Raw genomic sequence first — 20,250 nt, 5'->3', positions numbered from 1 at the left:
ACATGATGATCATAACAATATGAACTGAACTCAGTTTATTATTTAATGTTTCAAAACACAAAGTGGTTTATAAATCACTATAGATCTAAACTTAGTCTGACTGAAAAATGTAGATATTTGTCCTGTTTTCAGCATCTGGAGTGAAACTCTATGATCGATTATTTTATTTCTACAATGAAGGAAAATCCAGTTATTAAAAGTCAGAACTGATTTTCCTGAACTTTCTCTGCATGAGGAGAATCTTCTGCTCTATCAGCCAGCTGACCAGCAGAGGTTCTGATCCGGTTGGAACCAAGCAGGAACCACCAGAGGGTTTGCCGTCTGTGTGAGGAACCCGTGTGTCTGGAGCGTCAGGAGTGTGAGACGGTTTCATGGGTCCAGTTCCCTGCAGCAGAACCTCCAGACTCACCGGAGCTCAGAGCAGCTGCTGCTGCAGGACGTCCTGCAACATGACGTCCTTCAGCATGACGTCCTGCAGCAGGACGTCATGCTGAAGGACGTCACGCTGCCGGACGTCCCGCTGCCGGACGTCCTGGGGTCATGCTAAAGGGGGCGGAGCCAAGCGGAGGACCCGCCCCCTCAGGTGGAGCAGCCTCCCGTCTCTGAATAACCCGGTTGGACTCCGGACTGGACCTGGTTCTTCTGGGTCTCTGATGGACTTGTTTGTTCAATCGTAGGCTTTTATTCTGAAAGTCCCAACTGGAAGTTGTGTGAGGGGACCGGTTGAGGTTCTGGAAGGCAGAAAGGACCAACGTGGGCAGAACCCAACAGAACCAGACCTGGACTCTGTTCATCTGGACCCTGCTGTGACCCGGGTCGCCATCAGAACCTCCACCACCCACTGAGGTTCTGCTGCCGTAACCCACCAACCGGATCGGACCAGCTGGTTCTGAAGAAACCCAGCGTGATGAGACCAAGGTTCTGCTTGTTCTAGAGAGGACCAGAACCGGGCCTGATCCAGGCCTCCAGGTCTCTATAGATTCTAATCTATAATAAACAACAGAACCGGGTCAGAACCTGAGATGATTTTCATCTGATTTTTTATATTAGAAACTAGAAATGACAGAAATCAGTTTGACCCGTCTCTCTCTGGGATCCAGAACCATCGGATCCGACCAATTAGAGAGCAGAACCAGTCACCATGGAAACCATGAGGTCCAACGCAGCCTTCTGATTGGCCGGCCGGTCTCAGGTGCGGCTCTTCTCCAGAACCTTCTGCTCCAGTTCAGCGTAGCGCCTCAACATCGGGTCGTAAACCTGGAGCAGAAGAAAAACGCCACTTCCTGTTTACCTGTCAGGTCAGAGCCAATCAGCTGCTCCACAGAGACCATCTATACCTGAAGCCCCGCCCCCACAGCTTCAGGGGGCGGGGCTTCAGGTGATAACTGGTCGTGTTTACTGGTTTTCCAACATCGCCTGGCGGCTGACCTGCGGAGCGGCGCGGTGCGGGCGACACACCTGCTGAGGTTCTGGAGCATTCCTCAGCAGGTCCAGGAAGGAGACTCCAGAATCCGCCACTAAACCTGGAACAGCCAATCAGACGGCAGAGTTTCAGCCACATGACCAACAGGAGTCAAAATAAAAACATGATTTTATGATTAAAGTTTCAATAAAATCCTGTGAAGAAGTTAAAAACGATCCTCCTCACTTCCCGCCAAAACGATTATCAAAATAAATGTGAATTTCTTTTCTGAATAATCGGAATAAATCTCTAACTGCTGCCCCTGGTGGCCGCTCCAGGCACTGCAGCGCCGCAGGTAAAAACTGGACCGATGACATCATTCCTGTGACGGGTCATGTGGTTGACCAATCAGGAAGTTGGCTCTGCTGTGTTAACGTTGCTATGGTTACCGTGGAGGGCTCGGTAGGCGGAGCCTAAGCAGGCGGAGTCCGACAGGTCAATGGTGTAAACCGGAGCGTTGAAGACGTCGGACAGAACCTGAACAGAACCAGAACCTCAGCGGTCAGAACCGGGTCCATTTGGACACCAGAACCTCCAGCAGAACCTGAAGAACCACCTGCAGGATCTGCCTGTTGGCTGAAGCGCCGCCGGTGGCCAGAACCCGACTGCCGGACCCTGAAACACAGACAGAACGGTACCGGTACCGGTTCTGATCGGCCGGGACATCAGGAGACACGGGACAGAGACTCGTCCTACCGATGGAGTATCCGAGTCTCTCAGCGTGGAGCCGGCGGGACAGAAACTGTCCCTCCACCAGAGCCCGGACCTCCAGCTCTGGACTCCAGGAGGACACCTGGAGACAGGGGGACAGGAGAGCGTCAGGTAGGGGACAGGGGGACTAGGGAGGGACAGGTAGGGGACAGGCAGGGGACAGGCAGGGGACAGGGGGACAGGAGAGCGTCAGGTAGGGGACAGGTAGGGGACAGGGGGACTAGGGAGGGACAGGTAGGGGACAGGGGGACAGGAGAGGGTCAGGTAGGGGACAGGGGGACTAGGGAGGGACAGGTAGGGGACAGGGGACAGGAGAGGGTCAGGTAGGGGACAGCAGGGCGGGGCTTCCTGTCTGACCTGGCGGTCGTTGGCATCGAAGCGATGCAGACCGACGGCGGGAGGCATGATCTCCATGTCAAAATAAAAGCCTGGGGGGACAGACAGACATGAGAGAGGACAGCTTGGGGGACAGAGGGCGACAGAGGCGGCGTGTCCACCAATGTTGCCGTGGTTCCCCAACGGCGTCCCGTCCAGCGCCTGGGAGAAACGTCCCAGGACCCGGAGCAGCACCGGTTCCGGACTCGTTCCCGGGTCAGAGATCCGTTCTTAAAGCTGGGGACAAACACAGGCTTTTATTGTGAAGGGCCAGCGGTGGCAGCACCTGCCTGAGGACCCGTCCTACCAGAGCAGAGCCATGAAGCCGTCCGGCTCCACCGGGCTGCAGAAGACGTGTCCCTCCAGGGACGGACGCGGCTCAGAGAGGGACAGGAACAGAGTGTCGCTCGTCCCCAGGCTGACCTGGAGAGAGAGAGGACTCAGGGACACGGACACGTCCCACAGACAGATCGGTACCGGGGCCTCACCGCCATGTCCCCCTGATGGAGACGCATTCCTGCCAGAGACGCTGAGGAGAGGAGGAGAGACAAAGACGTCAGCAGGAGGTTCTGATCCGGAGGTTCTAAGTTCTCCGGTCCACAGCAGAACCAGAACCTTCACACGGTTCTGGTTTAGCTGCGTTTATTTTTTATATTTTAAATTATTCAGTCATTTTATTGTTTAGATTTAATTTCAGTTTTTTAATTTCCATCAAAATATTGTAAATTAAATCATTAAATTTCATCATTTCTCTGTGTGAGTCAAAGGAGGCTAGTGCAGCTGGGGCGGCGACCCCTGACCCTGACCCTGCTGCCCCCTGCCCCGCCCCTTCCTGGCCCCCTGCCACGCCCCTTCTGGCCCCCTGCCCCGCCCCCTGCTGGCCCCCTGCCCCGCCCCCTCCTGGCCCCCTGCCCCGCCCCCTCCTTGCCCCCTGCCCCGCCCCCTCCTTGCCCCCTGCCCCGCCCCCTGCTGGCCCCCTGCCCCGCCCCCTCCTGGCCCCCTGCCCCGCCCCCTCCTGGCCCCCTGCTGGCCCCCTGCCCCGCCCCCTCCTGGCCCCCTGCCCCGCCCCCTGCTGGCCCCCTGCCCCGCCCCCTGCCCCGCCCCCTCCTTGCCCCCTGCTGGCCCCCTGCCCCGCCCCCTGTCCCGCCCCCTCCTTGCCCCCTGCCCCGCCCCCTGCTGGCCCCCTGCTGCCCCCTGACCCTGCTGGCCCCCTGCTGGCCCCCTGCCCCGCCCCCTCCTGACCCCCTGCTGGCCCCCTGCCCCGCCCCCTCCTGACCCCCTGCTGGCCCCCCGTCCAGCCCGTCCTGCTCTGTCCCACCTGGGTTGTCTCCAGTGAACGCCATGACGCTGCAGCTCCCAGAGAAACCATAGCGACGCTGCAGGAAGGACGAGACCGGGCCCTGCAACGCCAAGAAGGACCAGTAGGGGCAGGAAGGAACCAGTAAACCAGTAAAGACCAGTAAACCAGGAACCCAGTTACCAGGACGGCGGTGGACGGACACGGCTGTCCCAGCAGGCGCTCCAGGTTGGTTGCCGTGGCGTCCAGGCAGACCTGAGACCACTTCCTGTCCCGGATGTCCAACAGATTCATCCCAGAACCTGATGAACCAATCAGAGAAGCTTCCTGGTCATGTGAGCGACCAGAGGTCAGAGGTCAGGGGTCAGATAGTACCATCGCTGTAGTCGATGGCAGCATAGCGACCCAGGAAGAGAGACGCCCCAAAGCTGCTGACCAATGAGATCCTCTGAAAGACACAAGGGACATGAGACAGGAAGACAACACCTGGGCGGGGCCTAAAGGGGCGGAGCTTAAACTACTGCTGTAGCTCTGACCTCAGTGTCCTGGAACTGGTCCGGTCGGGTCTGCCGCACTTTGGAGATCTGGTTTCCTGTGAAGCGCTTCAGGAGGAGATGGACACGTCCTTCAGACAGAGAGACAGACAAGCAGAAAGACAGACAGGTGGACAGACAGGTGAACCTCGTAGGCTCTGGATCCAGTGATGTCTGCCAGCCTCATGGCGCCCCCTGCTGCCTCCTGCAGGGCATCACACTGCGGCCCGCTGCTGGAGTCCATCCACACGGGACTGTCCTGGACCGAGAAGCTGTGCTGAGGACACACACACACAGTCAGGACACACACTGTGAGGACACAGTCAGGACACACACACCTTCAGCTGCTGGTGCAGGTTCTGACCCGGGTCCAGCTGGGCCAGAGTCCAAGCCGCTCCAGTCCTCCAGAACACGGCGCCATTTGCTGAGGAGGAAGAGGAAGGGTTTTGGTCCGGTTCTGGCGAAGCCACTCCCAGAACCCAGAGCCTCACCTGGCCGGAACCGGACAGCGCCCGGACCCGGGAGAACCCGAACCCCCCGCCTTCATCCTGTCCAGCAGCAGGTCCAGAGCCTGAGGGACAGACAGCCAATCAGGAGGCAGAATGATTCCAGTCCGCTGAGCTCAGCTCCAGGTGAACCGTCTCACCTTGACCCACATGAGCACAGGTGAGGTGACCGTCAGCCCGTCAGGATGGATGTGAACTCCTCCCTGAGTCCTGAACAAAGACACTTTTCAGAATAAAAGCCTGGCACACCCTTTTAGAATAAAAGCTGCTGGACGTTACCTGAACTCAGGTAGCTCAGAGTCAAACTGCAGGCTGACCTGATGGACCGGGCGCAGGTCTCCATCGATGGCCACCGCCTTCAGCTGCAACCAACATACCCATTACTGCCCCGCCCACCAGGAGGCGCTGGGGGCGGGGCTTACAAGACTGACTTCCAGCTGCTTCCCTCCACTAACCTTTGAACAGGTCATGAACTGGTGACTCGTTCAGAGTGGTGAACTACATCACACTTTAGAGTTAAAATCCAAAAAAGTTACAGTTAGTGTGCCAACAGTGCAGCTAAAATTAGCATGGTGGCTAACCAAACCTGACGTAGGCAGTGCATCTATGCAAGCTAATGCTAATTTTAAAATCCAAATGAATTCACAATAATTAGCTATTAGGACATCAACATTAGTGGCTTAGTATTGCTAGTATTTAGTAAAGACTAAATATTAGCAATATTTAGTCTAACTCGGAAAACACAACGTTAGAGTTAGCATGCTAACATAATAAAATATAACAACAATATTTGGTCTTTATTGTTTGCATGTATATTTGAGACAAATGAGCTATAATTAATGTAAACATTAGCACAGAGCTTTGCGATGCTAATATTTAATAAAACAGAAATGATTCTTCGTGATATTAGCATCCTGGAAATGTTACAGCAGGCTAGTCACCAATTAGCAACCGTCTTGAGCTAATGCGATCAATGAATAAATTTATAACAATTACTTTGTTAGAATCATTAATCATTTCTTGGTAAAAAAAAAACTGTTGACAAATCAAATGGTATCAATGGAACTTATGAAGTTATAAAGTTATAAACTTATAAACTTAAAAAGTTATAAACTTATAAAGTTATAAAGCGCTTTTCCACACATTTTGACACTAGAGTCACATTCACACACATTCATGCACCGATACGCAGACCGGCAGGGAATTTGAGGTTAAGTGCCTTGCCCAGAGGCACATCGACATGTGGCAGGAGGAAGCTGGAACCGAACCTAACCTTCTCAGTGCAAGACGACTGCTCTACCATACAGCCCATGAAAACAACCTGTTTCTGTGGAAAGGTTTGTTCTCTGGGTGTTTAACCTGCACAGAAAACAAACGTCTCAGGATTTATTATTTCTGTCTGATTTGGTTTCATAATCATCAGGATTCAGTTTCAGAAGCTAAAAATGTCCTTCAGCACCCAGGATTTTATGGATCCGTGCCGCACATTTCAGCAACAGGACATTCAAAGAGCTTTACATTAGAAACAGAAAATCACACAGTGAACAACGTCACAAATCAGATTATTGATTATTGATTAATTGATTAGGTTCCGAAAGCAGTTCCAACAGATGGAACCGGGCTGTAGAACCGGGGCTGTAGAACCAGCCGGTGGTGGACGTCCTTGATTCTGACTGGATTCGCCATGTTGGATTGTGAGTCTGGTGTCGGTGGCCCAAAGGCGGTCCGACCCGACTGGACCCTGATCATTCACTCCTGCAAGTCAAAGTTCAGAGTCCTCTTTGGGTCAGTGAGTTCTGCTGGGTCAGACCTGGTCAGAACCGTTGCAGGTTCAAAGGTTAAATCTGATCAACCAGACAGAACTCTGCTGGGTGAACTTTGACCTTCCACAGGTTCTGGTTCCGCTTGTTCTTTAGTTAAAGATACTGTATAGTTAATGTCCATTCGGGTCAGAACCAGTAGTTCTTCACGGAACCGGTTCTCCAATCTGGTCTCTCTGCACAAGACCCAAAGTGAACCTCATCACTTCCGGTATAAACAAAGTCTGAAACTCTCTGCACTGTAGCTCTGCGTCTGCGCAGTAAGCTTCCTTCCACGCGCATGCACGCGGCTACGTAAACACGCGTCTCCCGGAACCTGCAGTTGGACCGGGTCCGGTGAGGTTCTGCTCTTACCTGCTGGGTGCTGAAGTCCAGGCCCAGGTAGAGAGGAGAGTCCGGTTCTGCTGCCATGCCGCTGATAGGCGCATGCGCACTGAGCCCTAGGGGCGGGGTAGAGAGATTTAAAGAAACAGAGAGAGAGAGAGAGAGAGAGAGGTGAGTCTGAGGGGGCGGGGCCAGGTGTTCCTGCTGGGAGCAGGAACTAGGAAGAGGAAGATGGATGTGTCTGCGCTGAGACAGCAGTACAGGATGAGCAGAAACAAGCAGAGGACAGAGCTTCACCTGCTGAGGACAGGTGAGGGGACAGGTGGATTCTGGGTTTGGTTCTTTAAAAGCTTCTGCTCAGTTTCCAGCTGATAGACATGTGTCCTCGTCCTCTCTGTGTCTCTTCCACATGTTCCAACAGCTGATCGTCCTTCTGGTCCAGATTAATGTCTTTAATGTTTCTGATGATTTTATCCAACAGATCAGCATAAAAACATAATAAATAACAAATCAAACCGTATCAAAGACCACAGCAGCGTTTCCACTGCAGGTGATCAGTCAGCACCCAGTCTGGGATCCCAACAGGACACAGAAAAGCTCCTACCAGATGTGGTCCTATACTAGCTTAGCGGTCCTAGCCTCTGGTCCTAGCCTAGCACTAGCCTATGGTCCTAGCAATCCTAGCCTAGCACTGGCCTATGGTCTTAGCTTAGCGGACCTGGCCTAGCACTAGCAGTCCTAGCCTAGCACTAGCCTATGGTCCTAGCTTAGCGGTCCTAGCCTATGGTCCTAGCTTAGTGATCCTAGCCTAGCACTAGCCTATGGTCCCAGCTTAGCAGTCCTAGCCTAGCACTAGCCTATGGTCCTAGGTTAGTGGTCCTACTCTAGCACTAGCCTGTGGTCCTAGCTTAGCGGTCCTAGCCTAGCACTAGCCTGTGGTCCTAGCTTAGCAGTCCTAGCCTAGCACTAGCCTATGGTCCTAGCTTAGCAGTCCTAGCCTAGCACTAGCCTATGGTCCTAGCTTAGCGGTCCTAGCCTAGCACTAGCCTGTGGTCCTAGCCTAGCAGATGTAGCTTGTTTGGTGCCTGAGCGAACTACCCTAACCCTTTCCTCCTCAAGAGGCATTAGGGATTAGCCCTATTATTAGCTAAACTAATGGATACAATGCAGCTGATCAGGATCCATCAGATTATCAATCACATTTTCTAATCTCTGAGTTCTTGTGTCTCCAGGCTCGTCTGTCGTCAGCATCGTACCTGTTGCTCAGGGTTGGACGTCATCATGGCAAGCGGCCTTTCCCTCCCCTCCTGACCCAAAGATGTTGGACCCGTGGCACGTCCACCTGGACCTGCACCGGCGCCGCCCTGCAATCGCCATGGAGTCGGAACGGAGCCTCTGCAGGTCCAGAACCGCCTCCAGCTGGTTCTGGTCCCGACCCGATCCACCTCTGATCTTCATCCCTAGATGTTCCCCCTCCTCATCCTCACAGGCCCACCCACAGACACACACACGGCTGGTCCTGTTCCGCTCGGTCCAGGGGAGCCTTCACCAGACTCTGCGCCACTCAGGACCAGAACCAGAACCAGAACCAGAACCCAGGAGGTGGAACCGGGCTCTTCTGATCCGCTACCCGTTCCCCAGCAGGAGAACCCTGAGGATCTCTGAGGCTGCCAGGAGGCTGGGCCTGTACCCATCCTCCTGAGGTTCTGACGGGTCCAGAACCCGACTGGAACCCACCAGAACTAACAGAACCCGCTAGCTTCTGTTCTTCATTCTCCTTTGGACCTGAACAGAACCGAGCCCAGATAAAAGATTGGTCTCATCTCATGTCTCTGTTTCAAACATGATGTAAAGAAACGTCACCAGAACCGGAACCGGACCGGTTGAAGTATTTCCAGTCCGATTCTGATGATGTAATGTTTCCAGAACCTTTTAATCAAAATAATTTGTAGCTTATTAAATCATAAATGCAGATATTTACTTTTTAAAACTTTGGATTCATTCATTGTGTTTTTATTGCTGCTGAACTTTAAGCTTTTAAAATGTTTTTCACTTTTTCTGTTATTTTTATGTTTACTGCTTTTAAAAATCATATTTCAGTATTTACCTCCCTCTGAGGTTCTGCCTGATTACAGTCATATTTCATTTTGGTTTCCATTTATTTTATTTTTGTGTAATTCTTATTCTGGATCTTTTTTTCCATTTATTTATTTCAGTTGTTTTTTGATATGCTGACATTTATAGATTTTGGTTTCCATCCCACTAACTTTATTCTCACCGTTTTATTTTGATTTATTTATTCTTTTATAACTTGCTGCCTTTTCAATCCGCTTTGTAAAGTCATCGCGCTGTTTGACCCTCGGAGGCCACCACCCACTTTGTACAAAGATCGTCTCTGCTTGTTGAGATGGCTTGGTCCTTCTGTACCGCAGCTTCTCCGCCCTTTCTGAGCAGCGGGTTTTGTAAAGCCGCTCAGAGTGAGACCTCTCGCCGTTTGTTCCTCTCTGCAGGAGCAGCTCCATGAAAACATCTTCGTCGTGGACCGTCAGGTCTGGGCATCTTCCTCTTGTTTCGGGTCCCTCAGCTCGGAGTCAGCTGCTCGTCGTTATCTGCGAGGTAACTCTGAGGTCAGAGGTCAGCCTCCTGACCCACTGATTATTAACAACCTGCTACCTGCTGAGTAGAAGCGTCTCTGTGTCTCTGGAGATAAATATTCGGCTGCTTTTAGGAAACATCTTCACTTGTATCCGGTTCGAAGAGAACGATACGTTGCTGTGAGTTTAAATAAAACCTAAAGTTTAACCCTGAAAGTGAAGAATATGTGGCGAATTAACGCGACAACTCTCGGAGTAAAGTTTGTGTTTACGTGATGGAAATGACGTCATTTCCTGTTAAAAAATGTGAAAGTTCAATCTTTAAGTCAGACGCATCAAAACTTTTCGATCTTGGGTTCTGGTTCTGATCCGGTTCGGCCATTCTGGACGTGATGGACTACATTTCCCACAATGCAATACAATGGAATCCGTCGATTCTAGCTCTAGCCTTCAAAATAAAAGCTTTTTTTTGTTGGTTTTGGACTAAAACTTTATTCAGATGATTAAAGATTACATCCGATATGATGATGAATTATGATAATAATACGTGATTAAATACTTTTTAGCAGCTTTGAATCATAAATATAATGATTTTATAGAACCATCTGTGTCAGATCAGAAGTATTAGATAACATTTATTAGTTATATTGATGCTTATTGTCCAGATTTAAAGGTTAATTCACTGTCAGACTGTTTAGAAAGCTTCAATTTTCATTGTAAGTTTTTAATTTCATATAAGTTTTTACTTCCTTCAGCTTCTATTCTAAAATATTCCCACGTTTCTGACCTGATGATTACGGCCCTCAGGGAAATGTCTGCTTTTTACTGTGAAAGATTCTGGACCTTCTCACTTCTCTGACCCGATTCAGCCTGTTGAAAGTGAATCAGTTTCCAGACAAGACGGGATTCCCTGTGCTCCGGTTTCCTGTCCTGTGGTCTACTTCCTGTCTTGTGGTCTACTTCCTGTCCTGTGGCTGACTTCCTGTCTTGTGGTCTACTTCCTGTCTTGTGGTCTACTTCCTGTCCTGTGGCTGACTTCCTGTCCTGTGGCTGACTTCCTGTCCTGTGGTCTACTTCCTGTCCTGTGGTCTACTTCCTGTCCTGTGGTCTACTTCCTGTCCTGTGGCTGACTTCCTGTCCTGTGGCTGACTTCCTGTCCTGTGGTCTACTTCCTGTCCTGTGGTCTACTTCCTGTCCTGTGGTCTACTTCCTGTCCTGTGGCTGACTTCCTGTCCTGTGGTCTACTTCCTGTCCTGTGGTCTACTTCCTGTCCTGTGGCTGACTTCCTGTTCTGTGGCTGACTTCCTGTTCTGTGGCTGACTTCCTGTCAGTGCCAGCAACATGGCGGAGCAGAACCTGCAGGCCAAGCTGAAGAACCTACTGAAGCAGGAGAAGGTCCAGCTGTGGAATCCTCCGTTCACCCAGGAGGACGACCAGTCGGGCGCCGCGCAGCTACAGGTGGGTCGGAGTGAGACTGCGCTCTGATTGGCTGAAGGAGGACGCCTCCACAGAGTTCATAGGTCAGTGTTTCCCAACCCGGTCCTCCAGACTCGCTGCCCTGCGTGTTTTCGAGGTTCCCCCGCGTTGAGCGGTCTGCAGGCGGAGCGTCAGGCGGAGCCGAGCCGGGAAACACGGAGCGGATTCTGCTGAGGAACCGGCAGCAGGAGGACCAACTGCAGATCAGAGAACAGTTTGATCTGGAGAAACAGTTTGATCTGGAGAAACGACAAACTGCCAGAGAAATAAATTCAGTAGCAGAGATCGATAAAATTAGTCTCATTTTAATTTTATTTGTTTTATCAAATAAAATCTTCACCTTCCTAAAAATGTTGTTTTCCAAACTTGACTTGGGCCACGATTTAAAACTTAACTTATAATGTGAAAGTTTTGCTTTAATGACAAAATGCTTCAAGGTTGAGTTTTATAGCTCATCTTTATCAAGTTTTATCTCATTTTATGAAAACATTCTCATTTTAGCAGAAAACTTTCTTGTTAATGAATTTTATCTTTGTTTTAACAAAACCTGATCATTTTAGAGAGATTTTTGTTTCGATCTTACAAGTTTCCTCTTGTTTTGACAGGTTTTCTCATTCAAACCTGATTTTGCTCCTCAGTTTATTTCCAGGTTCTGGCACTGAGAGTCTCCCGTAGATGAAGTGAAGCAGGTGAAGTCAATGCGGCTCCTGCTGTCTCACAGCAGCGTCTGGTTCTGATGTTCTGTCCTGCAGGAGCTGGCGCAGCGCTACGCCTCGGTCCTCCACCAGTCCGTGGAGGAGGTAGGGGGCGCTCTGGAGTCCATCCGCGTTCAGGCGGTGGCCAGAGGGAAAGGCAACCGGACCTTCAGGGAGACCAGCGTGGCGACGCTGGAGCTGCTGCTGCCCAGAGAGGCCAAGAAGGTCAGAGGGCGTTTTCCCCTGGTGGGCGGAGTCAGGGCTGGGCTGAGGTTCTGCTTCTGCTTCCAGGACTCCAAAACAAAGTCCCACCTGGAGACCCGGCTGGACGTCCCGGTGCAGCAGCTGGTGGACAGGTACGGTGGCCTCACCTGGTGGTGATGTCATAGCCCCGCCCACCAATCTAAGCTGTTTGTGCTCCTGCAGGATCGCAGAGGATTTCAGCCTGAAGCACGTCAAGCTGATCCTGAACGGCAGAACCCTGCGGCCCGGTCGGTACCGCCGCCTCAACGCTGAAATCATCCCCAAAATATTCCTGTGCTAAGAATACCACTTCCTGTCGGGTTCGATTACCGGTTCCCATGTCAACGGATTTCGTTTATTTGGGTCGATGTCGTCGGTTCTCATCACACCTGCAGTTTGAACCGCTTCATTTCCCTTCGATTAAAACGTGCATCATCAATAAAGTCAGTAGGAACTGGTCGCCAGCCATCAGCGCGGCGGTCGGTTCTGACCCGGTTCTGACCCGGTTCTCACCCGGTTCTCACCCGGTTCTGACCCGGTTCTGACCCGGTTCTGACCCGGTTCTGACACAGTTCTGACCCGGTTCTCACCCGGTACTGACCCGGTTCTGACCCGGTTCTCACCCGGTTCTGACCCGGTTCTGACAAGGTTCTGACCCGGTTCTGACCCGGTTCTCACCCGGTTCTCACCCGTTCTGACCCGGTTCTGACACGGTTCTGACCCGGTTCTGACACGGTTCTGACACGGTTCTCACCCGGTTCTGACCCGGTTCTGACACGGTTCTCACCCGGTTCTGACCCGGTTCTCACCCGGTTCTGACCCGGTTCTGACAAGGTTCTGACCCGGTTCTGACCCGGTTCTCACCCGGTTCTGACCCGGTTCTGACACGGTTCTGACCCGGTTCTGACACGGTTCTGACCCGGTTCTGACACAGTTCTGACCCGGTTCTCACCCGGTTCTGACCCGGTTCTGACACGGTTCTGACCCGGTTCTCACCCGGTACTGACCCGGTTCTCACCCGGTTCTGACCCGGTTCTCACCCGGATCTGACCCGGTTCTGACACGGTTCTGACACGGTTCTGACCCGGTTCTGACCCGGTTCTCACCCGGTTCTCACCCGGTTCTGACCCGGTTCTGACCCGTTCTCTCACCCGGTTCTCACCCGGTTCTGACACGGTTCTGACCCGGTTCTCACCCGGTTCTGACACGGTTCTGACCCGGTTCTCACCCGGTTCTGACCCAGTTCTGACACGGTTCTGACCCGGTTCTCACCCGGTTCTGACCCGGTTCTGACCCGGTTCTCACCCGGTTCTGACCCGGTTCTCACCCGGATCTGACCCGGTTCTGACACGGTTCTCACCCGGTACTGACCCGGTTCTGACCCGGTTCTCACCCGGTTCTGACCCGGTTCTGACCCGGTTCTCACCCGGATCTGACCCGGTTCTGACACGGTTCTGACACGGTTCTGACCCGGTTCTCACCCAGTTCTGACCCGGTTCTGACAGGGTTCTCACCCAGTTCTGACCCGGTTCTCACCCGGTTCTGACACGGTTCTGACCCGGTTCTCACCCGGTTCTGACCCGGTTCTGACCCGGTTCTGACACGGTTCTGACCCGGTTCTGACACGGTTCTGACCCGGTTCTGACCCGGTTCTCACCCGGTTCTCACCCGGTTCTGACCCGGTTCTGACCCGGTTCTGACACGGTTCTGACCCGGTTCTGACCCGGTTCTTACACAGTTCTGACCCGGTTCTCACCCGGTTCTGACCCGGTTCTGACACGGTTCTGACGCGGTTCTCACCCGGTACTGACCCGGTTCTGACCCGGTTCTCACCCGGTTCTGACCCGGTTCTCACCCGGATCTGACCCGGTTCTGACACGGTTCTGACCCGGTTCTGACAGGGTTCTCACCCAGTTCTGACCCGGTTCTCACCCGGTACTGACCCGGTTCTGACCCGGTTCTCACCCGGTTCTGACCCGGTTCTCACCCGGTTCTGACCCGGTTCTGACACGGTTCTGACCCGGTTCTCACCCGGTTCTGACCCGGTTCTGACACGGTTCTGACACGGTTCTGACCCGGTTCTCACCCGGTTCTGACCCGGTTCTGACACGGTTCTGACACGGTTCTCACCCGGTTCTCACCCGGTTCCGACCCGGTTCTGACCCGGTTCTCACACGGTTCTGACCCGGTTCTGACACGGTTGACACGGTTCTGACCCGGTTCTCACCCAGTTCTGACCCGGTTCTGACAGGGTTCTCACCCAGTTCTGACCCGGTTCTCACCCGGTACTGACCCGGTTCTGACCCGGTTCTCACCCGGTTCTGACCCGGTTCTCACCCGGTTCTGACCCGGTTCTCACCCGGTTCTGACCCGGTTCTGACACGGTTCTGACCCGGTTCTCACCCGGTTCTGACACGGTTCTGACCCGGTTCTGACACGGTTCTGACCCGGTTCTCACCCGGTTCTGACCCGGTTCTCACCCGGATCTGACCCGGTTCTGACACGGTTCTGACACGGTTCTGACCCGGTTCTCACCCGGTTCTGACCCGGTTCTGACACGGTTCTGACACGGTTCTCACCCGGTTCTCACCCGGTTGCGACCCAGTTCTGACCCGGTTCTCACACGGTTCTAACCCGGTTCTCACCCGGTTCTGACCCGGTTCTCACCCGGTTCTACCCGGTTCTCACCCGGTTCTGAACCCGGTTCTGACACCCGTTCTGACCCGGTCCACAGGTTCTCCACCCGGTTCTGACACGGTTCTGACCCGGTTCTCGCCCGGTTCTGACCCGGTTCTGACCGGTGCATGCAGAACGGCGGCTGGACGAGCAGGGCGTGAAGAACTACAGCAAGGTCATGGTGCTGAAGGTCAGCGACGCCGAGCAGGTCAGCAGGGAGGAGGAGGAGCAGAGGAACCAGAGCCAGATCCTGCAGCGGACCCAGAAAGGCTTCCAGATCCTGTCAGAGAGAGGTGAGTCCGGGTCGGGCCGGGTCAGAGGTCGGCCGGCTGCAGACCTCCATGGATGTTCTGTGTGTCAGACGGCAGCGAGGATCCAGAGACCACGCCCTTCCTGGAGATCGCCGACCAGAAAGGAAACCCGCTGAAGATCCCGCAAGACGAGAAGAAGGTGAGGCTCGGTTCTGAGACCAGAACCAGGACCAGGACCGTTCACAGGTTCTCTGCGTTCTGGCTGGAGGTTTGATACCAGAACCAAGCAGGATGAAGATATGGGTCTGTGCTGGTTTTACTGGGAGTCTCTCCGCTAACTAGCTACGCTAAGGCGCTAATGATAAACATCACTCCTGCTAAAGCTACCAACATGCTAATACCAACATGGTGTTAGTGAAAGCTAATGCTAAAGCGCTAATCATAAATGTTAGCTGTGCCAAGCTAACACCGTTTGGTCCAGCTGTTTGGAATCAGTGGAGAATAATTACTGCTGAAATTGGTCTAGTCCAAGTCACGGCCGAGTCCCTGCCCGGCCTTGCTACCAGCTCAGGTCCTGGTTCTGGCCCGGTCCTGGTGTTGGGCCCGGTTCTGGGCCGGTCCTGGTGTTGGGCCCGGTTCTGGGCCGGTCCTGGTGTTGGGCCCGGTTCTGGGCCGGTCCTGGTGTTAGGCACGGTCCTGGCCGGTCCTGGTGTTAGGCCCGGTCCTGGTTCTGGCCCGGTTCTGGCCCGGTCCTGGTTCTGGCCCGGTCCTGGTGTTGGGCCCGGTTCTGGCCCGGTCCTGGTTCTGGCCCGGTCCTGGTTCTGGCCTGGTCCTGGTTCTGGCCCGGTTCTGGCCCGGTCCTGGTTCTGGCCCGGTTCTGGCCCAGTCCTGGTTCGGGCCCGGTCCTGGTGTTGGGCCCGGTTCTGGGCCGGTCCTGGTTCTGGCCCGGTTCTGGGCCGGTCCTGGTTCTGGGCCGGTCCTGGTTCTGGGCCGGTCCTGGTTTTGGGCCGGTCCTGGTTCTGGCCCGGTCCTGGTTCTGGCCCGGTCCTGGTTCTGGCCCGGTTCTGGCCCGGTCCTGGTTCTGGCCCGGTTCTGGCCTAGTCCTGGTTCGGGCCGGTCCTGGTGTTGGGCCCGGTTCTGGTTCTGGCCCGGTCCTGGTTCTGGCCCGGTCCTGGTTCTGGCCCGGTCCTGGTGTTGGGCCCGGTTCTGGGCCGGTCCTGGTTTTGGCCCAGTCCTGGTTCTGGCCCGGTCCTGGTTCTGGCCCGGTCCTGGTTCTGGCCTGGTCCTGGTTCTGGCCCGGTTCTGGCCCGGTCCTGGTTCTGGCCCGGTTCTGGCCTAGTCCTGGTTCTGGCCGGTCCTGGTTCTGGCCCGGTCCTGGTTCTGGCCTGGTCCTGGTTCTGGCCCGGTTCTGGCCCGGTCCTGGTTCTGGCCCGGTTCTGGCCTAGTCCTGGTTCGGGCCCGGTCCTGGTGTTGGGCCCGGTTCTGGTTCTGGCCCGGTCCTGGTTCTGGCCCGGTCCTGGTTCTGGCCCGGTCCTGGTGTTGGGCCCGGTTCTGGGCCGTCCTGGTTTTGGCCAGTCCTGGTTCTGGCCCGGTCCTGGTGTTGGGCCCGGTTCTGGCCCGGTCCTGGTTCTGGGCCGGTCCTGGTTCTGGCCCGGTTTTGGCCCAGTCCTGGTTCTGGCCCGGTCCTGGTTCTGGGCCGCTCCTGAACGCCGGCTGTCTGCAGGCTCTCATCCTGGCCATGGGCTTGCATGAGAAGGGCCGCTCCCTGATGAAGAGGAGGCAGTTTGACTCCGCCCTCTGCCACCTGCTGCAGGCCGACCAGCACTTCAGGTAGGAAGCCCCGCCCCCCTGCACCTTTGGCGATCTTTACTGGGTTGACGGCGCGGCGGTCCTGCAGTCGGTGCGGCTCGGCGATGCTGGGCTCCGTGGACAACTTCGCCGTGCTGCAGCTGGACATCGTGTGGTGCTACCGGGCCCTGGAGGCGCTGTCCTGCCTGGAGGACGGGCGCAGCCGGCTGCAGCGCGCCGAGGACTGCTTCCTGCGCTGCTACGGCGAGCAGCAGCAGCGCCTGCTGATGATCAAGGTCCGGGAGCCGCCGCGCGCACCGCCGGCCGCCACCGGGGGGAGCCGCCGCTGAACCGGTGTGTCTGCTTCCAGGGCAACACGGGACGAGAGGAAGTCCTGTTCCTGCGGCTGTACCTGCTGCAGAGCCTGCTCTGCTTCCTGGAGGGAAACGACCAGCAGGCCCGAGTTCTGCTGGCCAAGGTGGGTCCGGACGCGTCCCCCCGGCGCTCTCTGTGGTGTCTGCGCCGGTTCTGACCCGACGGCCCGTCTCCTCTCAGGTGGAGGACCTGTACGGCCGTATGGTTCCGGACTCGGAGAAGATGGCCCGGCTGCTGGTTCTGGGTTTCTCTGAGCGGGAGGCCCGGTTGGGCCTGCGGGCCTGCGGAGGAGACCTGCAGGCGGCCGCCGTCCTCATCAGCAACCGGCGCCAGGTAGGGTTCTGACACGGCACCGGGAGAACGAGTCCTCCGGTTCTGACCCGGTCCTGTCCGGTCCAGGAGCGCGAGGAGCAGCAGCAGAAGGAGCGCCAGCGGCGGAGGACGAGGATGGAGGACGTGTCCCGGCTGGTGGAGCTGGGCTTCTCCAGGGCGGACGCAGCCAGAGCGCTGCACCGCGCGCAGGGGGACGTGGACAAGGCGTCCACGGTGCGTCCCCGACCCGCCGGGCCTTGGGACAGAACCCGGACCCGACGGTCACCTGACCGCTTTCTGTCTGTCCCCAGATCCTGCTGGACTCTTCCCTGGTGTCTCCACAGGACGCAGTCAGTCCAGAGAAGGTGGAGCAGGTACCCTAACCCGTCTGTCCTCAGTCTGTCCTCCAGCTGCTGTCCCCTAACCCGTCTGTCCTCCGTCTGTCCTCCAGCTGCTGTACCTGGGGTTCCACAGGGTCCCGGCTGAAGTGGCCCTCAGATTGTCTGGAGGAGACATTCAGTCTGCAACTCAGCTGTTGCTGGACAACCAGGGCGTCCTGTCCCCAGACCTGCTGTCTCCGCCGTCCACGTCCTCTTCGTCCTCCTCTCCGTCCTCTGAGGAGGCCGGCTCCTCGTCCACCTCCCCAGGTGAGGTGGCGCTCTGAGGGTCCAGCAGGCGGCGCCGTGGACCCGTCCTGATTGTCCTCCTGTCCCGTGTCTCCAGAGGACAGCCAGCTGGTCAGCGAGGTCTTGGAGGACATTTCCCGCCACGAGGAGGACTACCTGGACCTGACCCTGGAGGACGAGAGCCACCTGATCTCCACCCTGAGGACGTACCTGGACCGAGGCCCGGCCCGCTCCGTCTGAGACCGCATGGGGCCCAAACGGGACCGGATGGAACCAGCTGTTTGTTTCTTTTCAGGCGGGTTTTGTTTTTTTTCTGATGAGTCAGTTTGAAGGTCATCCTGACGGAGGTCGGAGGTCGGATCCATTCTGTTTGGTGTTCCTGTCTGTTTGGTTCTGATGGACCCGTAATAAAAAGTTCTGCCTGAAAGCAAGAAGCCGGTTCTGAGTTGGGTTACAGGAGCCTTCAACAGTTGCCATGGTAACGGTCCCAGTAGGCCGGAACCGGATCAGAACCTCTGAGGTTCTGATCCGGTTCTGTTGGACCTCCAGATGTCTGTATCAGACGGGTCAGAAAGTTCTGGACTGAGTCCAGCTCAGGCTTTAAACACAAAACATTTTAATGTTTTATTATATTTGTAATTCATTTTAAGTTAGAATCCATTTTTAGATTTTGAAAAAATTTATTACATCTGATTTTTAAAAGGGCAAAGGGTGGAGAGCTGCTCCAGGTGGAGGAGATGTCCTAGTTCAAGTGGAGGAGTTCTAGTATCTCTGGGTTCATGACTGAGGGAAGAAGGGATCAGGAGATCGACAGGCGGATTGGAGCAGCGTCTGCAGTGAACTGGACCGGTCCGTCATGGTGAAGAGAGCTGAGCCAGAAAGCCAAGCTCTCGATTTACCGGTCGATCTACGTTCCCACCCTCATCTACGGTCATGAGCTTTGGGTCACGACCAACAGAACCAGATCTCAGATAGAAGCGGCTGAAATGGGTTTCCTCCGTAGGGAGCTGGGTTTCCTCCGTAGGGAGCTGGGTTTCCTACGTAGGGAGCTGGGTTTCCTACGTAGGGAGCTGAGTTTCCTCCGTAGGGAGCTGAGTTTCCTACGTAGGGAGCTGGGTTTCCTCTGTAGGGAGCTGAGTTTCCTACGTAGGGAGCTGGGTTTTCTACGTAGGGAGCTGAGTTTCCTCCGTAGGGAGCTGGGTTTCCTACGTAGGGAGCTGGGTTTCTCCGTAGGGAGCTGAGTTTCCTACGTAGGGAGCTGGGTTTTCTACGTAGGGAGCTGAGTTTCCTCCGTAGGGAGCTGGGTTTCCTACGTAGGGAGCTGGGTTTCCTACGTAGGGAGCTGGTTTCCTACGTAGGGAGCTGGGTTTCCTACGTAGGGAGCTGGGTTTCCTACGTAGGGAGCTGGGTTCCTACGTAGGGAGCTGGGTTTCCTACGTAGGGAGCTGAGTTTCCTCGGTAGGGAGCTGGGTTTCTACGTAGGGAGCTGGGTTTCCTATGTAGGGAGCTGGGTTTCCTACGTAGTGAGCTGGGTTTCCTCCGTAGGGAGCTGAGTTTCCTACGTAGGGAGCTGGGTTTTCTACGTAGGGAGCTGAGTTTCCTCCGTAGGGAGCTGAGTTTCCTACGTAGGGAGCTGGGTTTCCTACGTAGGGAGCTGGGTTTCCTCTGTAGGGAGCTGAGTTTCCTACGTAGGGAGCTGGGTTTTCTACGTAGGGAGCTGAGTTTCCTCCGTAGGGAGCTGGGTTTCCTACGTAGGGAGCTGGGTTTCCTCCGTAGGGAGCTGAGTTTCCTACGTAGGGAGCTGGGTTTCTACGTAGGGAGCTGAGTTTCCTCCGTAGGGAGCTGGGTTTCCTACGTAGGGAGCTGGGTTTCCTACGTAGGGAGCTGGGTTTCCTACGTAGGGAGCTGGGTTTCCTACGTAGGGAGCTGGGTTTCCTACGTAGGGAGCTGGGTTTCCTACGTAGGGAGCTGGGTTTCCTACGTAGGGAGCTGAGTTTCCTCGTAGGGAGCTGGGTTTTCTCCGTAGGGAGCTGGGTTTCCTATGTAGGGAGCTGGGTTTCCTACGTAGGGAGCTGGGTTTCCTACGTAGGGAGCTGGGTTTCCTACGTAGGGAGCTGAGTTTCCTACGTAGGTAGCTGGGTTTCCTACGTAGGGAGCTGGGTTTCCTACGTAGGGAGCTGGGTTTC

The 20,250-nt window shown here is 55.1% G+C and overlaps 2 protein-coding genes across 3 annotated transcripts; one reads left to right on the top strand and one right to left on the bottom strand.

Moving 5' to 3' along the window:
* Nucleotides 1-1,089: 1,089 nt before the first annotated feature.
* xylb (xylulokinase homolog (H. influenzae)) lies at nucleotides 1,090-7,155 on the bottom strand. Its single transcript, XM_055026329.1, is given in 20 exon segments — nucleotides 1,090-1,257; nucleotides 1,429-1,523; nucleotides 1,852-1,939; nucleotides 2,019-2,077; nucleotides 2,159-2,255; nucleotides 2,531-2,601; nucleotides 2,671-2,721; nucleotides 2,724-2,785; nucleotides 2,856-2,971; nucleotides 3,037-3,077; nucleotides 3,867-3,948; nucleotides 4,029-4,147; nucleotides 4,221-4,293; nucleotides 4,382-4,447; nucleotides 4,527-4,655; nucleotides 4,717-4,916; nucleotides 4,919-4,949; nucleotides 5,025-5,094; nucleotides 5,164-5,246; nucleotides 7,059-7,155. Coding segments are annotated over 20 exon segments (1,659 nt in total). The 5' UTR covers nucleotides 7,116-7,155; the 3' UTR covers nucleotides 1,090-1,188.
* Nucleotides 7,156-9,529: 2,374 nt separating this feature from the next.
* On the top strand, nucleotides 9,530-18,498 carry nub1 (negative regulator of ubiquitin-like proteins 1). Of its 2 annotated transcripts, none has more exons than XM_055026328.1 (15): nucleotides 9,530-9,644; nucleotides 10,954-11,080; nucleotides 11,851-12,018; nucleotides 12,085-12,149; nucleotides 12,220-12,284; nucleotides 14,847-15,005; nucleotides 15,074-15,162; nucleotides 16,687-16,793; nucleotides 16,861-17,047; nucleotides 17,122-17,229; nucleotides 17,307-17,459; nucleotides 17,526-17,672; nucleotides 17,750-17,812; nucleotides 17,890-18,085; nucleotides 18,162-18,498. In XM_055026328.1, the coding sequence occupies exons 2-15, from the start codon at nucleotides 10,964-10,966 to the stop codon at nucleotides 18,302-18,304; spliced, it is 1,767 nt and encodes a 588-aa protein (XP_054882303.1). In that variant the 5' UTR covers nucleotides 9,530-9,644; nucleotides 10,954-10,963; the 3' UTR covers nucleotides 18,305-18,498. The 2 variants fall into 2 exon arrangements, with proteins under 2 accessions (XP_054882303.1, XP_054882302.1); XM_055026327.1 differs by lacking the exon at nucleotides 9,530-9,644 and adding an exon at nucleotides 9,697-9,802.
* The last annotated feature ends 1,752 nt before the right edge of the window (nucleotides 18,499-20,250 follow it).

Source organism: Poeciliopsis prolifica, unplaced genomic scaffold (genome assembly GCF_027474105.1).
Source record: "Poeciliopsis prolifica strain line A6 unplaced genomic scaffold, Auburn_PproV2 SCAFFOLD192, whole genome shotgun sequence".
Classification (NCBI taxonomy): Eukaryota; Metazoa; Chordata; class Actinopteri; order Cyprinodontiformes; family Poeciliidae; genus Poeciliopsis; species Poeciliopsis prolifica.
Note: the sequence above shows the minus strand (reverse complement) of the source record. Positions and strands in the feature narration are given on the sequence as shown.

Bases quoted from the DNA above. Each gene is read 5' to 3' on its own strand.
- nub1 (XM_055026328.1), top strand. From the start codon at position 10,964: ATGGCGGAGCAGAACCTGCAGGCCAAGCTGAAGAACCTACTGAAGCAG. The intron at 15,163-16,686 runs GTGAGGCTCGGT...GGCTGTCTGCAG, and splicing joins TCCCGCAAGACGAGAAGAAG to GCTCTCATCCTGGCCATGGG. The intron at 18,086-18,161 runs GTGAGGTGGCGC...CCGTGTCTCCAG, and splicing joins CTCCTCGTCCACCTCCCCAG to AGGACAGCCAGCTGGTCAGC.